Raw genomic sequence first — 20,865 nt, forward strand, 5'->3', positions numbered from 1 at the left:
TTTATAGCTGCTTTGACTTCAGTACGAAGTCATCACTGAAATGCTGTATCTGAACAGTTGTTCCCCTTTCAGAGGAAGCAGCACGGCTAACTTGCACATCAAGTAGTTCTCTTACCTTAAAAAAGAATCCACAACACACCTTCTGGTCATCCTCAAATTGTTCTCTATCGCTCTCACCTTCGTATTTCTCAACAGATACTTCCTTTTTCTCTGGTGGCTTCAAATCTGACAGGGAAACTTCAATTAAGTTAGCTGTTTTGGGAGTTGCTGTTGGTAATATTGGTTGGCTTAGCTGATCTTCATTTGGGGTGAGGCAGACAGTTTCTATGATGGGCTGAGATAATACTTCAGAAACATTTGATTCAAGGGGTTTGATCTCCTTTTCCTCCAACTTCTGCTCACACTTTTTAAGAGATTTTGGTCCTTCTTCTTTTGCTGCCTCTTCTGTAGGCTTGACTTCCTTCAAAAGACTTCCCTTCAGCTGAGGTTCATCTGGATGTTCACCATCATCTCCAAAGCAAACAAATGATCTCGTCTGAATGGGAACCTGACTTGGGGAAAATCTTCTCAAGCGAGGAAGACTATCCACAGACCTTGGGGCAGTCAAGGTACGATTTAGAGGTGTTATTTTCAATTCATTTGGCCTGGGAGTCCTTTGCATTTTTATGTGAAAAGATGCATTCTTCCTGTTGGATGACTGTGGAGATTGATGTGTGGAGCGAGGAGATTCCTGTGAGAAAGGTGCGATGGGAGACGGAGCTCCCATTTGCCTCGATGAAGCCTTAAACTCCCGAAGTTGCTTCTGAGGAGAAGGCTGAGGAGGAGAAATAACCCAAGCTTGCTGCTCTCTCATCTGCATCAACATCTCCTGTTGAAGGGACAGACGTTGCATTTCTTGTTGTAGAAAGTGTAAGGAAGAATTTAGTTTTTCAATAGATTTGGTATATTCCAAGATATCTCCTTCATTGAAATTTTCTTCGGAGGGGCTAGCTAAATTCCACTGCTTTTCAGCATCCATAGGAGTAGCAGGAGACTTTGACCATTTGTTGTGAGCATTTTCAGGGTTTTCTTTTATTGATTCTGAAGCCTTATTAGTTTGTTCATCTGTTTTTTGAGTTTCTCTTTCTTTCAGTCTATTACTGTCCGTGAATATCTTCTCATCTTCAGCTCCTGCTGCTTCTTCTCGGAGAGGTGATACTCCATCGCCTTTCTTTTTCACAATATTAAGAAATGCTGTTCTTCCCATTTTCTGCCGCTGCTTAGTGAAAGCAGCTTCAACTTTCTTCTTCTGGGCTTCAATTGCTCGTCTCTTTTCCTCCAGCTTCATCCTAAGATGTACCAGCTCTGAAGCCAGTAGCTGCGTAGTGTCTCTTCCTTGGGGAACAGATGTCTCCTCAGGAATATGAGTCCAAGCAACCACATGAGGAATATTCAGCTCAGAACCTTCCGGTGTGGTTTTCTGAGAACTGCTGCCACTGCTTCTACTATCTGTATGATTCAACTTTCTGAATTTCTGCTCTGCAAAACTAGTCATTTTAACCCCAGAACTTGAAGAAGCACTGCTGCCAGCCTGTGACTTGGTACTTACTGAGCTAGGACAGGGACTTAATTGATCTCTGTGATTGCTAACTCTTATGTCATAATCCTGAAGAAATTTAGATGGTTCTTCCATGTCAGAGTCCATGCTTACAGTATAATCTCTTAAAGAAGAATCCTCATCCATAGTCTCCGGAATATCTTCCGAAGGAACGTGTATTCCAGTGTCGACTTCTGTGTTGTCAGTCACAGGACTTAAAGCACCTTTTGTGTCTGTGATCAGATCAGGGGTAGACTGATTTGGTTTTATGTTTGAATTCAAGATGCTCATTTCCTGATTGTGAAGAAAGAACCCATTTGTAATTTGGTCTGTTGGGATAACTCTGGGAGATTTTTCGGTGTCATGAATTATTTGCAAAGCCTCTTCAATTGTTGGTGTCTCAATCTGATTGCCAAAATCATCCAGAACGGCTCTGTTTTGCAAAGCCCCGTTTGGAAACCGGCAGTGACTGCTCTCGTTGGCATTTCTTTGATTTGTGGTAAAAGAACGACGGACCTTTGTGTCTGTATGAGCTACTGTGTCCTTTTCCTCTTCAATATCTTCATTTTCCTCTTCTCCATTTACTGGTCTGAAGGACAGATTTTTTCTAATATGTTTGGGCACACGGTTGTTGTTTAACGTAAGGCCTTCATTGCTTACAGATCTAGTAATACCTCTGTTTGGAGAAGATACTGGAATACTTTTTTCTTTGTCAAAAGAAATGTCAAATGAAACTCCATGTAACGATGACCTTACAGAGAAAAAAAGGAAATAACTGAGCAACTTATGATTAATAACAAAATATTCATATTTGTTCTACAAGTTATCTGGAGACAGTAGTATAAAATGGACTATTACATGTACTGTATTTCGACCAGCTTCATTTCCAAATAGGATACATTAAAAATGCACAACATACAATATAATAACACTTTCTTTAGAGCCAACCAATGCTCTTTAGTAGCTTGGAGTAAGTTTGAGGCACTTCAAGAATATAAAAATTGCCAGTCTAGATCAGAATCAAGGTGTGAAAAGACAACTCAGACTTGCAGAATAACCCTTTAATATAACTCTTAACCATTTTATCTTTACCTTACGACCTTACGTCCTATACATTCAGAGTTTGAGTAGTCTAACAGAAAAAGGAGACATCTCCAGCCTGATCGTTTTTACTATATAGAAATTAATACTATTTTTGATACTAGGTTTTGATAATACTGAACTCATTAGCAATGTGACTCAACTCATTTGGCTAAATTGTAGTAGGTAAATGTAAACATATTTAATGCTAATATATTGAAAAAATGTTATTTCTTAAGGTTGTTTCCTATTACTGAGTTCTTAATCCATGACACAGTTTTCTCTTTGCCTTCTACTTTTGTAAACTAATCACCAGATTTTGAAAATCCCAATCACAATGGAAAATTTACAATACACAATCATTTTTTAATCAACTTATGGTAAAGACTACTTACCTCTTTTCTTTTGGCCATGTCCCTACATAGCCATCTACGTAAGACATTGATGTGGACCTTCTGATGACTCCTAAGCAAAATTAACATGGAATCCAAGGTAACATTAAGATGATTTTTCATAGCAGTAAGTTTCTGTTGCTTTAACAAATTAGTTTGTTTCACTACTTAGAACACCGCAACAGCAGAAATTTGTTTTCAGAACACAACTTGAACAATTGAGTTCACCTCATCCTGTATATATATGCTATACTCCTTAGACAAAGAACTTATTATTGAGAAAAAAACAGAATTACAGAAGCATTTGAGTCAGAAGGGACATGAAAAGGTCACCTAGTCCAACTCTCCTGCAACAAACAGGGACATCTACAGCTCCATCAGGTCACAGGAGTCTGGTCTAGTCTGACCTTGAATGTCTCCAGGAGCGTGGCATCCACCACACCTTTTCTGGGCATCTGCATCATCACAAGACCATAGAAGGCTGGGCAGGCAGGGCTTGTCCTTGGTGAAACTAGCAGTACTACAAGTACTGCTAAAATATACTAAAAATAATTGTTGTAAGCCATATTTAACGTGGCAAAAAATGAACTCAAATTAAAAAAAAAATGCAAGTGGTACAAGCACAAACTTCCTCATTTGTATACTGAACAAATTACAGAACTCATTCACTAGCCTTTCATCTAGGACTCTCCCAGCAACACCTGGCATGAATAAGCTTTGAAGAAATTTAAGTAAGGTAGCAATTTACTCAGAATGACACCTTGTCTCATCCCCCCTTAAATCCTTTTGTAAAATGTTACCTGGGACAGACGAATAAGGCTGCTGGGGCGTATGCAGTTGGTGAGATGGTGCATAACTTGGACTTTCCAATCTATAAAACAAGATACATTAACTTAGAAGTAACACATCAAAAGCCACATTATAGAAGTACAGCAAGACTTCATGTCCTGTGCCAACTCAAGATTTATTTTTTTCAGACAAGGGAAAAAGGTGTAATTCTCCTCTTGAAGCACTAATTAGAGGCAGCATGCTGTATTACTACCTTTAACTGGACTCAGTGCAGATAGACAAAATCAAAAAGCTATTTCTCTTATTGAAATGGCCACAGAGCAGTGCTGGTTTTGTTAGTGTACACATCTCCTAACAATAATTCAAGTAAATGTCATTGTTAGGAAGTTCTCATTTTTAGGCTTGATTTTAGCAACAAAATAAATTGGGTGTTGCAGCTAATACCACAGTCTTCACACAACTTTCTGTTGCTTCATCTGACATTCTTGTGTTTCAACTGCAGTATGTGTGAGGAGCAGATAAAGGCGATTCTGTGACAGATATGCTAAGTACAATAATAACACTGATCACTACAAGAGTAGTTCAAAGGTTCTCTCCATTTCTAGTTAGAACAGATTTCTTTTTTTTGTTCACCAAGAAGGTTCGTAATAGACTAGCTGTTTTAATCCAGAATAGGCTTTCATAATGCAGTGATTTGAACCAGGCTCTTCTTCAGTACCAAACAGACATGCATGAATACATATGCTTTTGTATGTAAAATGTGTCAAGAAGGCAGACTTCAAAACATGCTGGATTAAAGCCTTTCATGCTCTGAATTTTGTTCACTGATTAACAGCACACTCCCAAACTCTTTTTTCAGTAATTAACTTTCAAGATCTTTGCCCAGTACTTTTGTAGTTTACATACAGTATTGCTTTAGAAATGTTTCCAAAGAATATTTGTGGGGAGGATATTCATGTCAATTTAAAGAAAATATTGTTAGTTTATAGTACACAAAACCATCTTCTCTCAGTATACATTAAAACTACTCAGAAGAGTTTCTCATTAATGCAAGGTTTTGGGTGTTAATACTGCACAAAAGCTAAACATATGTTTTAAATGGCATTTGAGATTTCCGTGAAAGTTTTTTAATCAATATCCTTAAGTTATCTTAATACACGTAAGCAGTTAATCCAGCAGCATCTGAAAATTTGTTTTACCACAAGAAAATCTACATGCCTCATTTTCTCCCAGGAAAAGACTGATTTTGGCACCAAGACCGTGGTTCCATGGCAACTCAGACATTGTAACTGCTTGCTGCCTCAGTCCCACTCCTCTGTGCTGCTCTGGTTCTCCACTGGAGTCTGCTCTGAGTCATTGCTGTAATTCAGCCAGCAGAGAAACATTGACTTTCTCTGACTGGGTTACTTTTTTTCCCCTGTCATTGTGTACTGAAGTGACTACATCATACAGAAAAACAGACAGCAGTGTCCAGTTGGAACTAGAATGAAAGCCAGGACCAAGGCATCCTGCAGTCAGAGCCATCTTGACTGATGGCAAACAGCAGCCTACACATTATATTTCTAGCATCTCAAGTAACTCCTCAGGCCTCTTCTTCATCTCTCAATGCTGTGAAGTACCACCAAGTTCTATAAAGTACATCAGTCTATGAATAAAGATATAGTTCTTTCTACTACTTACAGGTGCTCTCGTAATACTCCAGCACCGAACCACCTCCATCACTTTTAGAGAAACTAAACAAGTGTTGCAATTAGATTGCAGAATATGCTATCCACTACCAACCATACAGACTTCACAGTGATTTTAACTGAACATGTCTGGGAAAAATAAGCAGTGTTATGAAACAGTGGTGGCAACTTAGACTTGATAGTTAAATTTGGAATGGTAGCAGTTTGTTTATGAATTGAATTCAGACACTTAAAGCTTTCAATAAATCCTCTTCAATTTCTAATTCAAAATATCAGCACAGACAAAATGTACACATTGAGACAAAATGCACTTGTTTTTTTTTAGATGAAAAAGATGCTTTGTTACTGATAGAATTTGTCAGAGCAGGGATATGTTCTGTAGAGAGAAAGGATAAAATAAAGAGCTAAGTAGTTCACTGGACTGCTTGCAGTAGCTGTGCATGGTGTGAACTGGCCTTGGGAACCTCTGTTCCCAAAAGTATACAGAAAGCTACTGTTTGTTTCTCTCCTGGCATAGAAGCTTCATTTACACTAAAATAACTTCATTGTCTATACAGGAAACACACAAGATACACACAGTAGAACAACTCAGAATCGTGCCATTTTATGATTGTAAGAAATTGTATTCCCTAATTCAAAGGCAGTATAGATACCTAAATAAAAAGCAACCACCAACAAGAGCTGGCAAGGAAGAATTCACTGAATATTCCATTAAAATGTTTATTTTGTCCTTTGTGTTGGTTTAGAAGCTATCAAACCTTTGCCCTCTATTTATAAATATAATGCAACACTACCTCCCACATTCACTAGGTTCAGATCAGATCATTTAAAGGCTTCCTCTACCCTGTCAAGAGAATGATTTAAAGACTGTGAAAGGGTACTACTGACTCTCTGGCTTTACCTGGCTACGAAGTCAGAACCACATGGGCCATCCACATAATTTCTTCTGTTAGCATTCAAACTGTGAGCAGAAGCTGCATCTTTTACAGGTTCAGCTGCCAAGAAGAACAAAGGTCAAGTTACCGTAGTTTAGTTAAATGAAAGTTTAAATTACCATGACCTCTATGTTTACTATCTCAAGATCTACTTGAGAACTGCGTTTTTACATCTATAAATTTACCAACAAAGGACTGTGCCTTGCATCCAGGTGCAAAATGCAAGTCTGAAGTTAACTACTTATCTGCTTTCCCCAGATGTATGTTTCTTTCTATTAGTAACTCTTCCTCAGCCATACAATATTTCAGGCTACATTCTGATCTTGGCTCCTTTTTCTGAATTATCATCTCTGCAAGGGCATAATGGATTCTAGCCATATTTAGGTCAGGAAAATTTGCAGAAGATTATACCGCTATAATTTAAATGAGGCTTTTGCAGTAAACAACAAATCTAATTATGATTTATGAGATGAAATGAAGATTAGCATGAGGAAAGAGTACTTCGCTTCTTTAAGGGGGTGGTACAACACCAAATCCTGTTAACTAAGATATTCGCGCATTTGGGGACGCTACAGTAATCTGAACTCATACATATTAAAAACATGCATATCAAAACCAATCCCTTATATAATTACCTTGGGGATGCCCAACAACACGAGGTTGTACAAATGATGGTTTCACCACTTCAAACCACCAGAACAGTTCTGCCATGAACACCATGTAGTTACTCTACAGGAAAAAGAATGCAAGAAATGTATGTTAAAACACAACCCTTAACTGCAAGCAAAGAGAATAAACAGTGTTTAGAATATCTCTGTTCCATCCAGTTTACATTCACATAGCTATCACTTTCTTAAAAAACACAGTGAGTAATGGTGACCTGTAGTACCATCTATCTAACAACCCTAACTCGACCAGATCAGAACCGTTTGGGTATCTATGACTGTAAGGTCTGTAAGCTTTCTGCTGCCAATCCCCCAGCTAGCAGCTATGTTCTAAAGCAGAAAGAAACCAAGTTTTGGACTGCAAGTGAACACCTGACAAACACACTAAATGGAATGTCAATTTATTACAGAAAAAAATTACACACGTTAGGCATAAGAATATCTTTATCAAATAAGCTAAGATTTAAAAAAGAAATGTTTAATAATAAATGAAATGATCTCAACTCTGTATCACTGAGTTACAAAACGTAATTTAAAATATCTGACAACTTAGATTCAGATTTATTTTTCCTGGACATTTCTAATGCAGATAAGCCTCCACTTCAGAGGAGGGATGCTCTCAGAATGAAAGCTGCTCATGTAGTTTAGTAGACAGTGAAGGGATCAGCCAGATGTTGCCACAGTTATTAAAGACAGGCTATGAATAGACCAGGAAAAACACTGCATCGGATTGTTCAGCACAATAGAAATGGAATGAGAAAAGATGCATAGCAAAACCTTTTATGTGCAAGCTAAATGCTAACTGTAGCATTCTGATACAACCAGAAAAGAATATACAAACGGAAAAATGATATCTACTTTTCAGACAAAACGTCTGCAGTGTTACAGTTTCTATGCCATCCATTAATACCTTCAGCCTTCCTTCCCCTCAAACTTGTCCAGTTTTAACTTGAAATAACTCTTACTCTGAAAATAATTATAAAATGTTCTAATCATAGCTTTGTTCCCATCTCAAGTAGTATTCTATTCCAATAGGTTAATTCTTATTTTTATGTAGAGATGCTGCACTGAATAGCACAGCTGTTCTATGAAGGACTCAGTTATTTCTTCTGAAAGTATTTTCTATGCAGTCCTGAGTTGCTGAAATAAAGCTTGTTTTCCCATAACCCAAAGTGGTACTTCCCAAAGCAAAGTGAAAGTGTTGGCTGCACAGCTCAATTACAACTCAGGCTACATTCATGTTTTGTGATGAAGTATCATGATGGAAAACACATTTCCCCTCATGTTATTTGTAGTCAGAAAACTACATTAATCATTATCCAAGGGGAAGACAGATGATCAATAGCTTAATTTGGTTGGGTTTTTTTTTTTTTTTGAGAAACTAATTGTGGGCCTGTAATGACCCTGCTTGCCAGTGCTGGAAGGAACGCAGGTATTATTTCTACAGATTTTGCCTTGATCATGCCAACTTAAGTTTTATTAGCTTCTTATATCATTACTACATGTGCATTCACACAGAACTTTCAGAAACATAATAGTAGTATTTCTATTTCTAACTATTTTAGTAGTTAAAACAACCGTCCGCAACTAAGCTCTGAACACAGGCTGACAACACTGTTCAGCAGACAGTAGACTCGCAGCTTCACATACGCTACAACCACCTGATGTCACTTTTTCAGTTTTATATTTCCACCCTGTTTGCAGACTGGGCATTAGCTGCATGCAGTAAGATATATTAGTAGCTGCGTTTTTGCTACTGTATCTTCTGCTATTGGAAGATCTTTTGAAAAGATGCCCTATTTTTAATGTAAGGTCTAAAGCCAATACTTGCTTCTGCAAAGGAAGACAAATCAGCTTGTTTTGTGAAAATGTACATTAAAAAGAAATTTCCTCTTGCATATCTCAATTCTCAACATACACCATGGAAATTATGGAAAACAGAAATAGTACATCTTGCCACTCAAATTAAGCTACATCCCTTGTAATACTCATAGGTTTTGGATATGCGCATTTGGAGAACAACTACAAGTTCATATACACAAAGCACACAGATTGCTTATAATCTGATTAGAACCCAATAAATTCGATTGGAAAAGCAGCCATAGATACATTAGGAATTTTCTCAAAATGTACATAAAAAGACACTATAAAACTCAAATCACAATGCACGTCAAGAACTCTGCTTTGTAGGCCAGAAGTACGAGAAGTCTGCTACCTCAAATTCCAATCTGTAGTTGGCATGTTGTAAAGTGTCAATACAAATGCATCAGGACCAAAGAGAACTGGATTGTTTTAAACTCTGTGGAAAAGGCCCTTCTGCATGAAGCCCATGTTCTACATGTTTGCCAAGTGTCCCGCTACAGGTTAACAAATGCCACAACAATTCAAGTTGAAGTTTCCAGTATGCCTTATTTCCAGATCAGAACAAAGAAGCAGGACAACCAGCCAACTAACACCCACTACTTCCCTTCAAATAACGACTGAGGAGGGTTTAGTCCCTCCTGGGAGGGAAATCCCTTGAACCATTCACTGGTTGAACCTTCCTTTTCACTCCTCATCACCACTCCTTTTAAACCAGCCCGATGGGAAGGTAGTCCCTGTGCTACCCTCTCCATCCATCCCCAAGTGCCTCACCAAGCACAGCCAGCTGCTCTTCTGGGTCCTTACAGAGCCCAGATGCACACTTACATAGGCTTACACAGGACAGCAGCCTGATCTCCACTGCTGCCTTGAGAGGAGGGAAAGCTGCACAGCACTACTGGATGAAGCCCAGTCCTTAATTTCTAGGATTAACCTATGCAATATATACAACCAACATTCTTTTCATATCACAGAGGATGCAGTGCTCATGGTATCTTCTACTCCTGTTGTTAGCAAATTCAGCAACTACTTCACATAGGTGTCTTGTATTGTGATGCATCTCACACTGACTCCATCAAAGAGCACGTGCTATGCTCTTTGTGCTTGACCACATAGCACCAAGTCAGGACACCTAGTGCAGTTCCCTAAGGCAAACACTGTTGTACCAAGAACTCAATTTTTTTTCTTGAAGCTTTTTCCAGCAACATATCAGTGGTTTGATTCTTTTGTGTTATTTCTGGCACCATTAAGAGTGTAACAGACTTTTACACAAGAAGTGTCATAGTGCCACCTACTGAACACTATGAGTCACCCTGAAAATAAAGAGAAATTTTTGTTGATTGACACCTGAAAGCACAATGCTAAAAATCCTAAAACTCCAAAGTATATAAATTTTGTAGACCAGTTTAATTCAATGTGTACTATTTAAAACACCTATTTGGGTGACTAATTTTTTCCAAGTTAGAATAAAATTCTTTGGGGAATATATAGATTTCTTTAAACCCCCTCTAAACAGATGCACTGGAAAGCTTATAAAGAGCTCCTTGAACTGAGCATTTATTTTGAAAGTAAATTATACTTGACACTGGAAAAACAGTTTATAGCACTAGCCAAAGTTTCCATGTCAAGGTTTAAAAGAAAAACTTGGCAGTCCAACTCCGTAGAATTTACATCTAAATAAGTATGCACACCACAGCAACTTGTAAAAACATGGTCACAAAAGGCCCTTCTCAGTTCTAGAAATACTCTAAATCTTTGAAGGAACTCTAAATTCCCTCTGAAAACACTGTTCAGAAACAGCAAAATTATTGAGCCTGTAGCATATTAGAAGTGTTAAAAATGATGCATTGGGATATTGACAAAACATTTAAACTAAGCTTCTTACTTTATACTGGTTTGTGATCTAATTCAAACCAGTATCTTCCAGTGTACCTGTAGGACCACATGGGAAACCAGAGACAAGAGAGGCTGCAATACAACAGACATGTTACAAGTATGTAGGTAAATTACTTCATATGCAATTTAAAAACACCAAAAGCTGACTGAAAGCAGTCACTAGACAGCTTTGCATACACAAAAACAGCAATGGCAAAGCAGTCTAGACTTAGAGGGGCTGGTCCTGCTGCCCTTACTCATCCTGGCAGCTTATTACTTATTTGAAAAGGATTGGGTTCAACCCTACAGGAGACAACAAAGCAGTCTGTATTCAGACTCTGGCCTCTGTGACTCAGCTTGTGAGTGTGCTGCAAAAATCATAAAAAGCAGTGAAATGACCCAGATACTCAGAAACCAATTACAGACCATCTGCAATGGATATGCTGACTCCATTAAAAATATTTGATTCCCTAAAGGCAGGCCAACAGGAATCTTAAGCAAATAAGGAGCATTTATACAGAAAAAACTACCTTAGAAAAACACAGTGATAAAGAACTGAAATTACAATCAGACAAGAAATCAATCAATTACTCTGACTTTCCACACTGTTTAAAAATGATAGGATAACCAAATGATTTTAACCTTCTGAAAACGTTAGAATCTTAGAACGACAAAAAATGCTTAGTTGCTTGTTTAAAAAAAAAAAGGTATTTGGACCTGTGTCCCTGCTTGTATTTTCCACTCAAATTAACTCGAGAGCAAAACCTGAAAAGCAACAAAGAACATACAGAACAGAGCACATTTACCAAAGTAAAAAAATCTTTAAGGTTCAAAACCCGTGAAATTACTGTAGACACAAATGAATAATGAGAATGAGCAATAATTGCATGAACTCAAAATTTTGAGCTTTTGTGTGTTATAAATTAAAAGTAATGCAGACTGCTACTTCACATTTTAACCAACAGTAAGAAAGAAGGAGTGAAATCATGTTGCACAAATCAAAGTTAGCATATACGTATTCTTTTGAAAATAGCTTAAAATTACTACAACAACATCGTTGCCAAAATAAAGCAGTTTTACATCCTGCTGAAATTCAGTGCTTGTTGTACCACTCAGCCATACAGCAGCACATCAAAAGGCTTGATTATACTACTAGAAAAAACAGCCCTGTGGACACTGCTTACATTTTCTAAGTATTTAATTTCCAATTTTTTACCTTTACTGAGGAGGCTGCATAGAGCATATCTTCAAGACTGAAATGGCAACACTGGTTAAGGTATTCCTGACAAAACTCTTGAATCAACTGTAGGTTATACAGGCTGTCAGCCAAAGACATTGTCTCTTTCAAACAAATATCTACAAAAGAGGAAAAGAAGTGAAGGTTAGATATAGTTCCTGATCTGCAGTGAGTGCTTCTGTTCCTGCTTGGTTTCTGGAGCATTTCTGGATAAATCCAAACTTGATTTTTTCTTTCCTGCATAAGGAGATTTATTTTTCTATTTCAGAACTTTAAGAAATGACAGTACTATATTATATCTTAATACAACTTTCTATCTTTAGATATTTTTCTAAATTTTTTTTTTTTAACTGTTGACAAGTTTATTTTTTCTTGCTTTGATTTCTATGAAACTTATTCTTAAAATACTGCTATTTTCATGTAATAAAACCCCAATATTTAATCACTAAAACACTTTTTAATAGATTTTCTATACAGGAATGCATGCTTTTTCACAAACCTCTCTTTGCATATAGAGTACATTTTAATGCCATTAACTCTGGATTTTCCCACAAAGGCAGCATCAGTTTAGTCTTATATATTTGCTATTGTGGATTTTGATGCTTGATGCAAATCTTTATGAAGATCAGAAGCCCCTGATTCATGAATTACCACCCTTATGTTTCAAGGTGCTACGTCCCAACAAAGCACTGATAGCAGTGCATAGAATGGTGCAGTTACACAGAACACAGCAGCTCATGCCCAGCTGACAGCCTGGTTCTCTTTTTATGATGGTTACTTGGAAGATGAAAGAGCCATTGTAAAAAGCAAATCCAAAGAAAATAATATAAAGTAACTACACTTCCAGAGTATTTGTTCTTCGTTCCCCCCGCCCAAAAGCAAGAGTGGAAAACAGAGCTTGAGGTAACAGTTTGAGTGTGTAGGCTTCAATTTGCCTATGGATAAAGAATCGACTCGGATGCTAGCAGGATAAGGGACTCAAAAATATTCCATCACCCCCAATCAATCCCCTGTATAATAATGATGTAAAAAATGATGACCCAAATGAGATTAAGTTTAGTAATGCAAAGTTTCAAACTGATGCAATTAACCTAATAGAATTCTAACGTCATTTAGTACCTAAAATTGATACAGAGAAGGAAGGTATCATTGTGTATTAACTGATGTAAAGGTTTGTGAGCTTTCAGCATCACACAACTATGAAGCAAGCAAATGATGCTAGAATGCAGCAGCAAACGTGTTTCTAGTAGTGACAGGGAAGCCTTGGTACGAGGCAGTAAAGAGATGTCAGTCTGTATTTCTGTGTGCAATTATGACCATCCACATTCAAGAAACATGAACCAAAAGTAGACTAGTTGCAGAAAAAATATTGAAGATAATAACAAGAATGGAAATCCACTTCATAAGGTGAGAGTGAAAAGGCTGGATTTGGTAGCCTGAGCAAAACAGCAGAAAGAAAACATATCAGAGCAGAAGACATCAGATTAGAGGAAGCTATTCAAGTTGCGGGCACTGCTGGAGAACAACAAATGCACGTAGACAGGCTGCAAGCATATTTCAGCAGGAAACAGGACTAAGACTTAAAATTATGAAAGAAGTGGAGCTCTGCAACAGTCTGAACAGAAGTACAGATTTTAAAAAGCTAGACAGTTTTAAGATAGAACATGATAAGCCATGAAAGGAATTGGATAATTTTAAGCAATAGCCAATCTTTCATCTCACTGACACAGTCTTGTATTCCTAGAAGGAAACCTAGATTTGACAGTTAAATTAAGCCTTAATGAGAAGGAAGCATTTATTTTAGAGCTGTGTTGTCGGGATTCATACTTTTTCTCCCTGTTATTAGTGCATTTTTAAGCACTTCTGCACATGCATCTTTGTTATCTGCCTTCCTCAGTTCCAGTAGAGGATAAAATGTTAGTGAAGTTCAACATGTATCAAATGTAGTATTATTTAATGGCAGAAAAGACTGGAACAGTCTCTTACAGTGTTTCTACTTGCCTACACTATCTTTGAATTTATTTCTGAGACAGTGGCACACATTTTTATATCTTTAGGGGAAGACAGCTAATGAACATTGAAGTTCAAAGATGACAAATGTCTTGTTGTATTTCAGTGTGCTGAAAGACAGATGCTGAAGGAATCTGTTGTTAAGTATATATGCCATCCTGAAATAGTATACAACATCCTTTGGAAAGTCTACATTACAGTCATGCTAAAAACAGTAAGAAGGAACGAGATGTTACCCACTTTAAAACACAACTCAAATACTAATTTTTCTCAAATCGTATACAAGTGTATATACCTGGCTGCAACATTTTATATACACTGAAAGTGGAATTTTTGAAAATTCACGAGCTAAAGAAGAAGGATGACTGTATGCATCTTAATGTCTTTCATCTTCAAAGCCTACTGGGCTGCAATCTTCCTATAAAGTGGTTGTGAATAAGAATTCCATATTCCAGTACCTTTATATCCTTGTTCATATTCCTGGATTTCTTAGGATGAGTGTATACACAAGTGTTCCCACGACATCAAAAGGTATCACGGACAGAACACAGGCAGAAAATGATGGGTGTTAGCTGCCAAGGCATTTTACAGCTGCAAGACACTCTCAATTGCCAAGCGGAAGATATGACTTGAACCAGGCCACAGTGCAAAGATAAAGTTGCTCATCATCACCAAAATTGCTATGATAGGACAGCATGACACTAATATGTTCTACGGCGTATGCTCTTGTTTATAATGGTTTAACAATCAGAGAAAAGCCCTTGAGCATAAAACAATGATCTGCCATACAGAGCAGCTATACAGTTTGTCTACTTTTCTGGGCAAGACAGAACTGACCCTTCCGCACTTTCTATCTGTAACTGCTCAGACACACAAGAAAGCAGTTAAGCAGCTTCAAGAATCAGAGTTTTCCAGGTAGTTGCAAATTTTGTGGCATGACAACAGAAGCATTGCCACAGTCATATCTGCAATAACATCCTGTCACACACTTGTATCAGTGTGACAGCATAAGAGTAAATACAGTGTGGAAGGACACCTTGGTTCTTGTTAAGTTCAGAAGTAAATAGGTAAAAAGTTAATACCAAATCCATCACAGTCACACACAGGCTATGCCTCTGACACATCTTATTCAGCACCTTCCTTTACATATATATATTTATTATATATACATACACACATACATTTCAACTGAGACATGTTAGACATACCCTCGAGTTTAACGATATCTGGACAGTAGAAGTGGATGAGGGCTGCTAAAGCACAACCATCTGTACCATCTTTCAGCAAATTTTCCACCAATGGAATGCAAGGCAGCTGCTTGAGCAATGTTTGTTCCTTCCTGTAACGGGCCTACAATATAGAATGAACGGATTAAGAGACACAAAGGCGCTGAAACATATGAATAAACAGATTTGTACTGCAGGTTTTACACTCAGTGAAAAAGCAGCATTCAATAAATAACTCAATATTCTCAGATTTCCTGTAACTATTCTCTTTATGCTTGGTTTTGATTGCCAGAAATAATAGTTAAGAGGAAAGGAGCCTATATGACAATATCTGCTTCTAAACTACCACATTTTGATGATCTCTGTGCAGCTGAATTAAATATCATACAACTTATTTAACTTACAGCACTCATTTCTATTCAACCAGAAAGGGTCTGCATGTAAACAAAAGATAGGCTCCAATCTGCTGTGAAGACCAAAGCTTCATTTTACCAGCAATGCCAATGCCAGTGAAGTTAACGCACAAGAAGCTTTCCCAAAATCTCCATAACATAACTGACATAACAGCAAGTTTAGAAACAAGGACATCTGCATCAGCTACATTTCCTTACTAGCATATTTCACTTAAAGCAGCTCAAAACAAAGCAGCAGCATTAACTGTCAAGTGTTAAGGCCAGGCTGCAGCCCAGTTACAAAAAGGAAATGTTCTGAAAAACAACTTTGTTTAGAATGCTAAAAAACATTTACCTGCAATTAATACATTTTTATGGTTTTCTTTTTTGGGCAGGATGAGGGGGAAGGGGAGATAGCTAGCTTAACATGTTATTTATGACTTGAATTTCTTTTCATTATTTCTTGAGAAGGAAGGATTTCATTTAAAATTTACTACACTTCATTTTTAAAGCAGTATCAAATGATTACTTTCCCATTCGTGCCACAGAACTAATTGTAATGCCAAGAGTGCTTTGAAGTAAATTTAAGTAATGAAAAAGTCAATTTCATTCAAATACACACATGAAGCTGGAAACCAGTCCTGCAGGAATTTGGTGAAGCTGTTGAGGATGTCATTCCAGTGAAGAGAAGGCTCTGAGAGACCTCAACGAAGACATTCAGTATTTAAAGGGAGCTTATAAATAAAATGGAGACCAACGTTTTACATGGGCTGATAGTTAGAAGACAAGGGGAATGGCTTTCAACTAAAAGAGGATCAAACCACAGCAGTTGGATACTTGGAAGAAATTCTTCAGTGGCAAGGAGCTGGAACAAACTGCCTAGAGACATTGTGGATGCCCCATGCCTGGAAGCATTCAAGGCCAGGTTAGGCATTGGGCAGCCTGATCTGGTGGGTGGCAACCTTGCCCATGGCAGGCTGCTGGAATTAGATCACATTTAAGGTCCCTTTAAACCCAAGCCATTCTAGGAGTCTAACAAAGCTGAAGCTGCAAGTTCCTGCAATTGAGTGGGCAGGGCTGGAGCCTTTATGGGTGGGGTGGGAACTGTTTAAGCCAGCTTTGTTGGTTAAAACAAAAAAAGAAAAGCCTGTACAAGCACAGACTAACCCCAAAGGCTGTACTTACTGCCACTACATTTCTGCTAAGGATGACAGGGGATTATCTGTAGTGCACGTTAGTGTCTTCTAACAGGCCCAAGAAGCACAAATCTAGTCTAGTAATAGTAGACGTCTGTTCTAGGGAAATTAAGGGCTTGCATTAAGCCGAGAAAACTTGTAATTTAACAAATTAATATTAATAATTGGTTAATTAATAAATAGTAGCCAATAAATAGTGGAGAATTTATCTTCATTTCATATTTGAAACACTGGTATTTGCATCAAGTATTTTGCATGCCATACTAAATATTCACTAACATGGAATAAATTACTAACAGTTTTTCCTCATGTTAAACATAAGAAAACAGGCCAATTTGCTTACACTGCAAGTTCCTTTTTCCAATCTCAGGCAATACTATAAAAAAAGCTATGACAAAAATCCTTTACATTTGAAATTAGGTCCCTCCACTTCCCCCCCTTGGCCCAAATGACTAAAACTAAGTCAGTTAAATTTTATGGTTTAATTATTGTATAACATTAGAAGATACAGGATATATAGAACTCTAACATTATGGTCTGAATAGTTCTGTAATGTTTTATATATTCTTTTAAGTATCATCTTTCTAATGGAGTACTGAAAAACATTTTAAATTAATAATGCAATGGTCTTGCATAGTAAATTCTGTGAAAGTCTGCTGTCACTCCAAGGATGCCTCACAGTAGCCCTATGAGCAGTGCCTGGAAACTGTGTCAAATCATTAAAGTGAACCTAGAAAGAGGACTTAATTCACTATAGAGTACGCCAAGCACATCATTTCAGGAAAGTAAACAAATATAACCTGACATGCTAGGTTCATTAAGGTCTAACAGGCACAGTGTTTCAATTTAGCAGAAAAGATAAAAGAAATTATATTGAAAAAACAAAAGACACTGGTAATTGCACTCCATTTCTAATTAACTTCCATTTGAAAAAACCCTTCTATTCCACTGCAGTCTTTGCTAATAAATTTGAATGCAATAATGCAGGAGACAAACAAACCTCTACAGATATTATAATGGTGTAGTGCTCATTTAAATGTAAGTGCTAATACAGATATTTTGTTTCTGAGATCCTACAGAAACCAGTGTGAATTGGTGTCCTTGAGCTTACTGCACTTGGACAAACCTCAGCATAGTTGAGACAATGGCAAAAGAACAAAGTTAGCTAAAAACTAACTAAAAACCCATCAGCTACTCTGCCCGAAGTGCCTGTGTGTACTCTGAGCCAATCATTAATAATAAACACTGATGCCTTTACCTTTGGTGATGTGCTACAAATTCCCTTCTCAGAGTAACTTTCCAGCTGCCTACATGCTGACGCCTATCCCACTACTGAACATCTGCACTATGTGGAGAGATGAGAAAAGTGGTTGAACTACCAGCACATTTGAGCCACTGCTTTCCTACTGTATCATCAGTAGCACCAGGGTTTCAATTGTATCTCTACTCAAGTAACAGGTTCAAAGTAAATAGCTCTAGAGCAAGTCGTTTCTGGACAACTGGCAGGTGAACTTAGATTTCAATTTTTCATCAAGTTAGTTTACTAAACTAACACTGTAGACAAAAACAGAATAACATTCTGAAACTACTGCGAAGTAGCCACTTGTTTGTATCAATAGAACAACAGTATCAATGAACATGTGCTTCATTTTCTGTAAAGCAATGAAAGGCTTTTTATTTTTCCCCCATTATTCCCTCCATTTAATTCCAAAACTAAATTAATGGATTATAATGTGAAGAGCAGAATCTTTATGTCTAAATGTCACAATTGTAATGGAGAGCATTACAGAGAAATTGCTGGTAGGGCACAACTTGCTAACAACTTAGATACTCATTAGTCTACTGAAAAATGCACTTGAACCTTTTCTATTTATTTTTTAATCCCAACATCAGAAGCACCATGTAATCTCTGCTGCTCCCTACATGCAATTGCCTTGTTATTTTTTAATTCTTGCAAAGTATGAGCAATATTTTACTACTTACAATAACAAAGACCTGAGGAACTGCTCAATCAGTTATTTGATAGTCCTCAGATTGAAGTCCTAAGGATTAGTTCCCTGGAATTCAGACCAGAAATACGCAATTCTGCACGTACCTAAACAGCTGACTAGCTTATTCCAAAGCCAAACTGCATGTGTCTGCCCATGGAAAGGTGTTATCCATATTGCAAAATCTGTTGTAGAATTAATAATAGGAGTGCGTTGCAGGGGCAAGTTATTGAGTTATTGCATCATAATGATAACCCCATAGAGAGACAACAAAGGGAAAACAAAGCTGAATATTATTTCAGACCCAAACAGTCACTTTCTATTGCTCTTAATGAAATTATGGACTCACTATCAATAGATTGTTTTTTATTACTTTCTCGTGGGAAGAGAACTACCTGAAATTAGTAAAAAAAATTAAGCAGTTCTAGACAAATGGTGAAATGATTGCATATTAAAATGAATCAGAAAGTTTCAGTTCCTATATACAATCAACAATCAAAAATTATTTCTGCTTTTTTTTTTTTAAAGTCAGGATCAGACAGCAACTGTTGACTGGAATTCTTTGAAAAAGTATTTTGAACAAAGTTAACAACTGGTAGTATCACCCTATGCAAAGCAATAGTAAATCTCACCCAGCATCACATCTTGAACTTATCTGGCACAGATTACCTCGCAAAGCAGGGTGTTTGGGGGTTATTTTGTTTCTTTATCTTTATTATGAAAACCTTTTCAGAGTAATCTCCTATCAAATTATCAAGAGATAAATGAGATGAATAATTAGACCAGCATGACATGGACAAAGCCATTCCCAAAATAAGCTAGATGATCAAAGTGAAGCAGTTGGGCAAACTTACAGGAACCAGTTTCCAATACCATTTGGTAGGAGACTTCAGAGGAAGCAGTAGGGAAAAAAATAAAAGCAGAAAGCAAAGAAAAAAAAGGAACAATTTATCAGATTTCACCATTTTTGCAAAGCGATTTTCTTCAACATTCTCATTTTGTGTAACAGTAAATTATAATTTAATTGTAAACATCAGAGCAGTATAGTCACTGTGTATTGAACTCATTAGCACAAATAATACCACAGAAATATGCATCTTCAGTCTTAATAGATTAACGTTACCATTTTCCCACATAAGCAGATAAGACTGTCGTATCAATGCAGTTCTGTTAACTGCTTTCGCACACATAATTGCACCCTGAATATGCAATCTGACTAAAGAATTCATTTGAGACTTGAAGTTATGATTTCACAAGTATCAAAATGAACTCCAGCAGCATATATGGAGAAGCAGGGAAGCTAAAGCAATGAAAAAAGGTATAAACACACTGTAGTACATTACAACCAATTGCACTGAAGTCTGCATTAGTCACCTCAAAGCCAAACAAGTTTATAACGCTCAGAATATTTCTGAACAGTCATATAGCAGTTTTCAGAACAACAAGAGGTGCAAGCAGTTATATTTTTGCAATGACAAATCACATAAGCATCAGCTGCATGATGTGCAATGACCTGAAACATAGAAGTAGGTTCGATTACTCACAGAGAAATGATCAGAACTGGTGTATACAATTCTAAACTGACACATTATCAAGATCACAAATTTTACCTAAAAACTTAAGGTGGAACATACTGAAGTTGGTGGGTTTTTCTGTACTTAAACAGATGAAGAGAAGCTGAGATCTCTTGGAACAACACAACGGGAATTCAATGGCTCTTGAACTTGCACTTCGTATGAACCAGAACATTATTATGGAAACCACTAACAATTTATTGGTCACGTAAAAAAACCTGACAAGGTAATCCTGATTTGATTTCTTGGCTTTTTTTTTCCTTTTTTTTCCTTCAAGAGAGAATTAAAAACAGTCTCAGGTGAAAACCTGCAGCTTTACAAGAAGATTCTTTCATCTCCTATGAATGAAGTTTTAAACATGATCCCAAGATAAATTTAACTT

General features: G+C 37.1%; 1 protein-coding gene and 1 long non-coding RNA gene across 8 annotated transcripts in view; one reads left to right on the plus strand and one right to left on the minus strand.

The window, feature by feature from the left end:
• Positions 1-20,865, plus strand: part of LOC107053916 — a 48,346-nt gene that overhangs the window by 11,321 nt on the left and 16,160 nt on the right. Inside the window, exons 5-6 of one of the 4 annotated variants that reach the window (XR_006939960.1) lie at positions 451-3,148; positions 5,071-20,709. This is a non-coding gene — a long non-coding RNA (uncharacterized LOC107053916). Of the gene's footprint in view, positions 1-450; positions 20,710-20,865 lie in introns of all 4 variants that reach the window. The other 3 variants (XR_006939959.1, XR_006939961.1, XR_006939958.1) reach the window with 3 other exon arrangements.
• CAMSAP2 (calmodulin regulated spectrin associated protein family member 2) overlaps positions 1-20,865 on the minus strand; it is a 61,784-nt gene that overhangs the window by 8,376 nt on the left and 32,543 nt on the right. For 2 of the 4 annotated variants that reach the window (XM_015290352.4, XM_015290351.4), the window contains exons 5-12: positions 19,764-19,796; positions 15,316-15,457; positions 12,077-12,216; positions 7,096-7,189; positions 6,427-6,520; positions 3,849-3,919; positions 3,052-3,121; positions 116-2,327 (exon numbers count right to left, since the gene is read on the minus strand). In XM_015290352.4, the coding sequence (XP_015145838.2) occupies positions 116-2,327; positions 3,052-3,121; positions 3,849-3,919; positions 6,427-6,520; positions 7,096-7,189; positions 12,077-12,216; positions 15,316-15,457; positions 19,764-19,796 (2,856 nt within the window). The remainder of the gene's footprint in view (positions 1-115; positions 2,328-3,051; positions 3,122-3,848; positions 3,920-6,426; positions 6,521-7,095; positions 7,190-12,076; positions 12,217-15,315; positions 15,458-19,763; positions 19,797-20,865) is intronic. The other 2 variants (XM_004943106.5, XM_422188.8) reach the window with 1 other exon arrangement.

This window comes from Gallus gallus, chromosome 8, assembly GCF_016699485.2.
Source record: "Gallus gallus isolate bGalGal1 chromosome 8, bGalGal1.mat.broiler.GRCg7b, whole genome shotgun sequence".
Classification (NCBI taxonomy): Eukaryota; Metazoa; Chordata; class Aves; order Galliformes; family Phasianidae; genus Gallus; species Gallus gallus.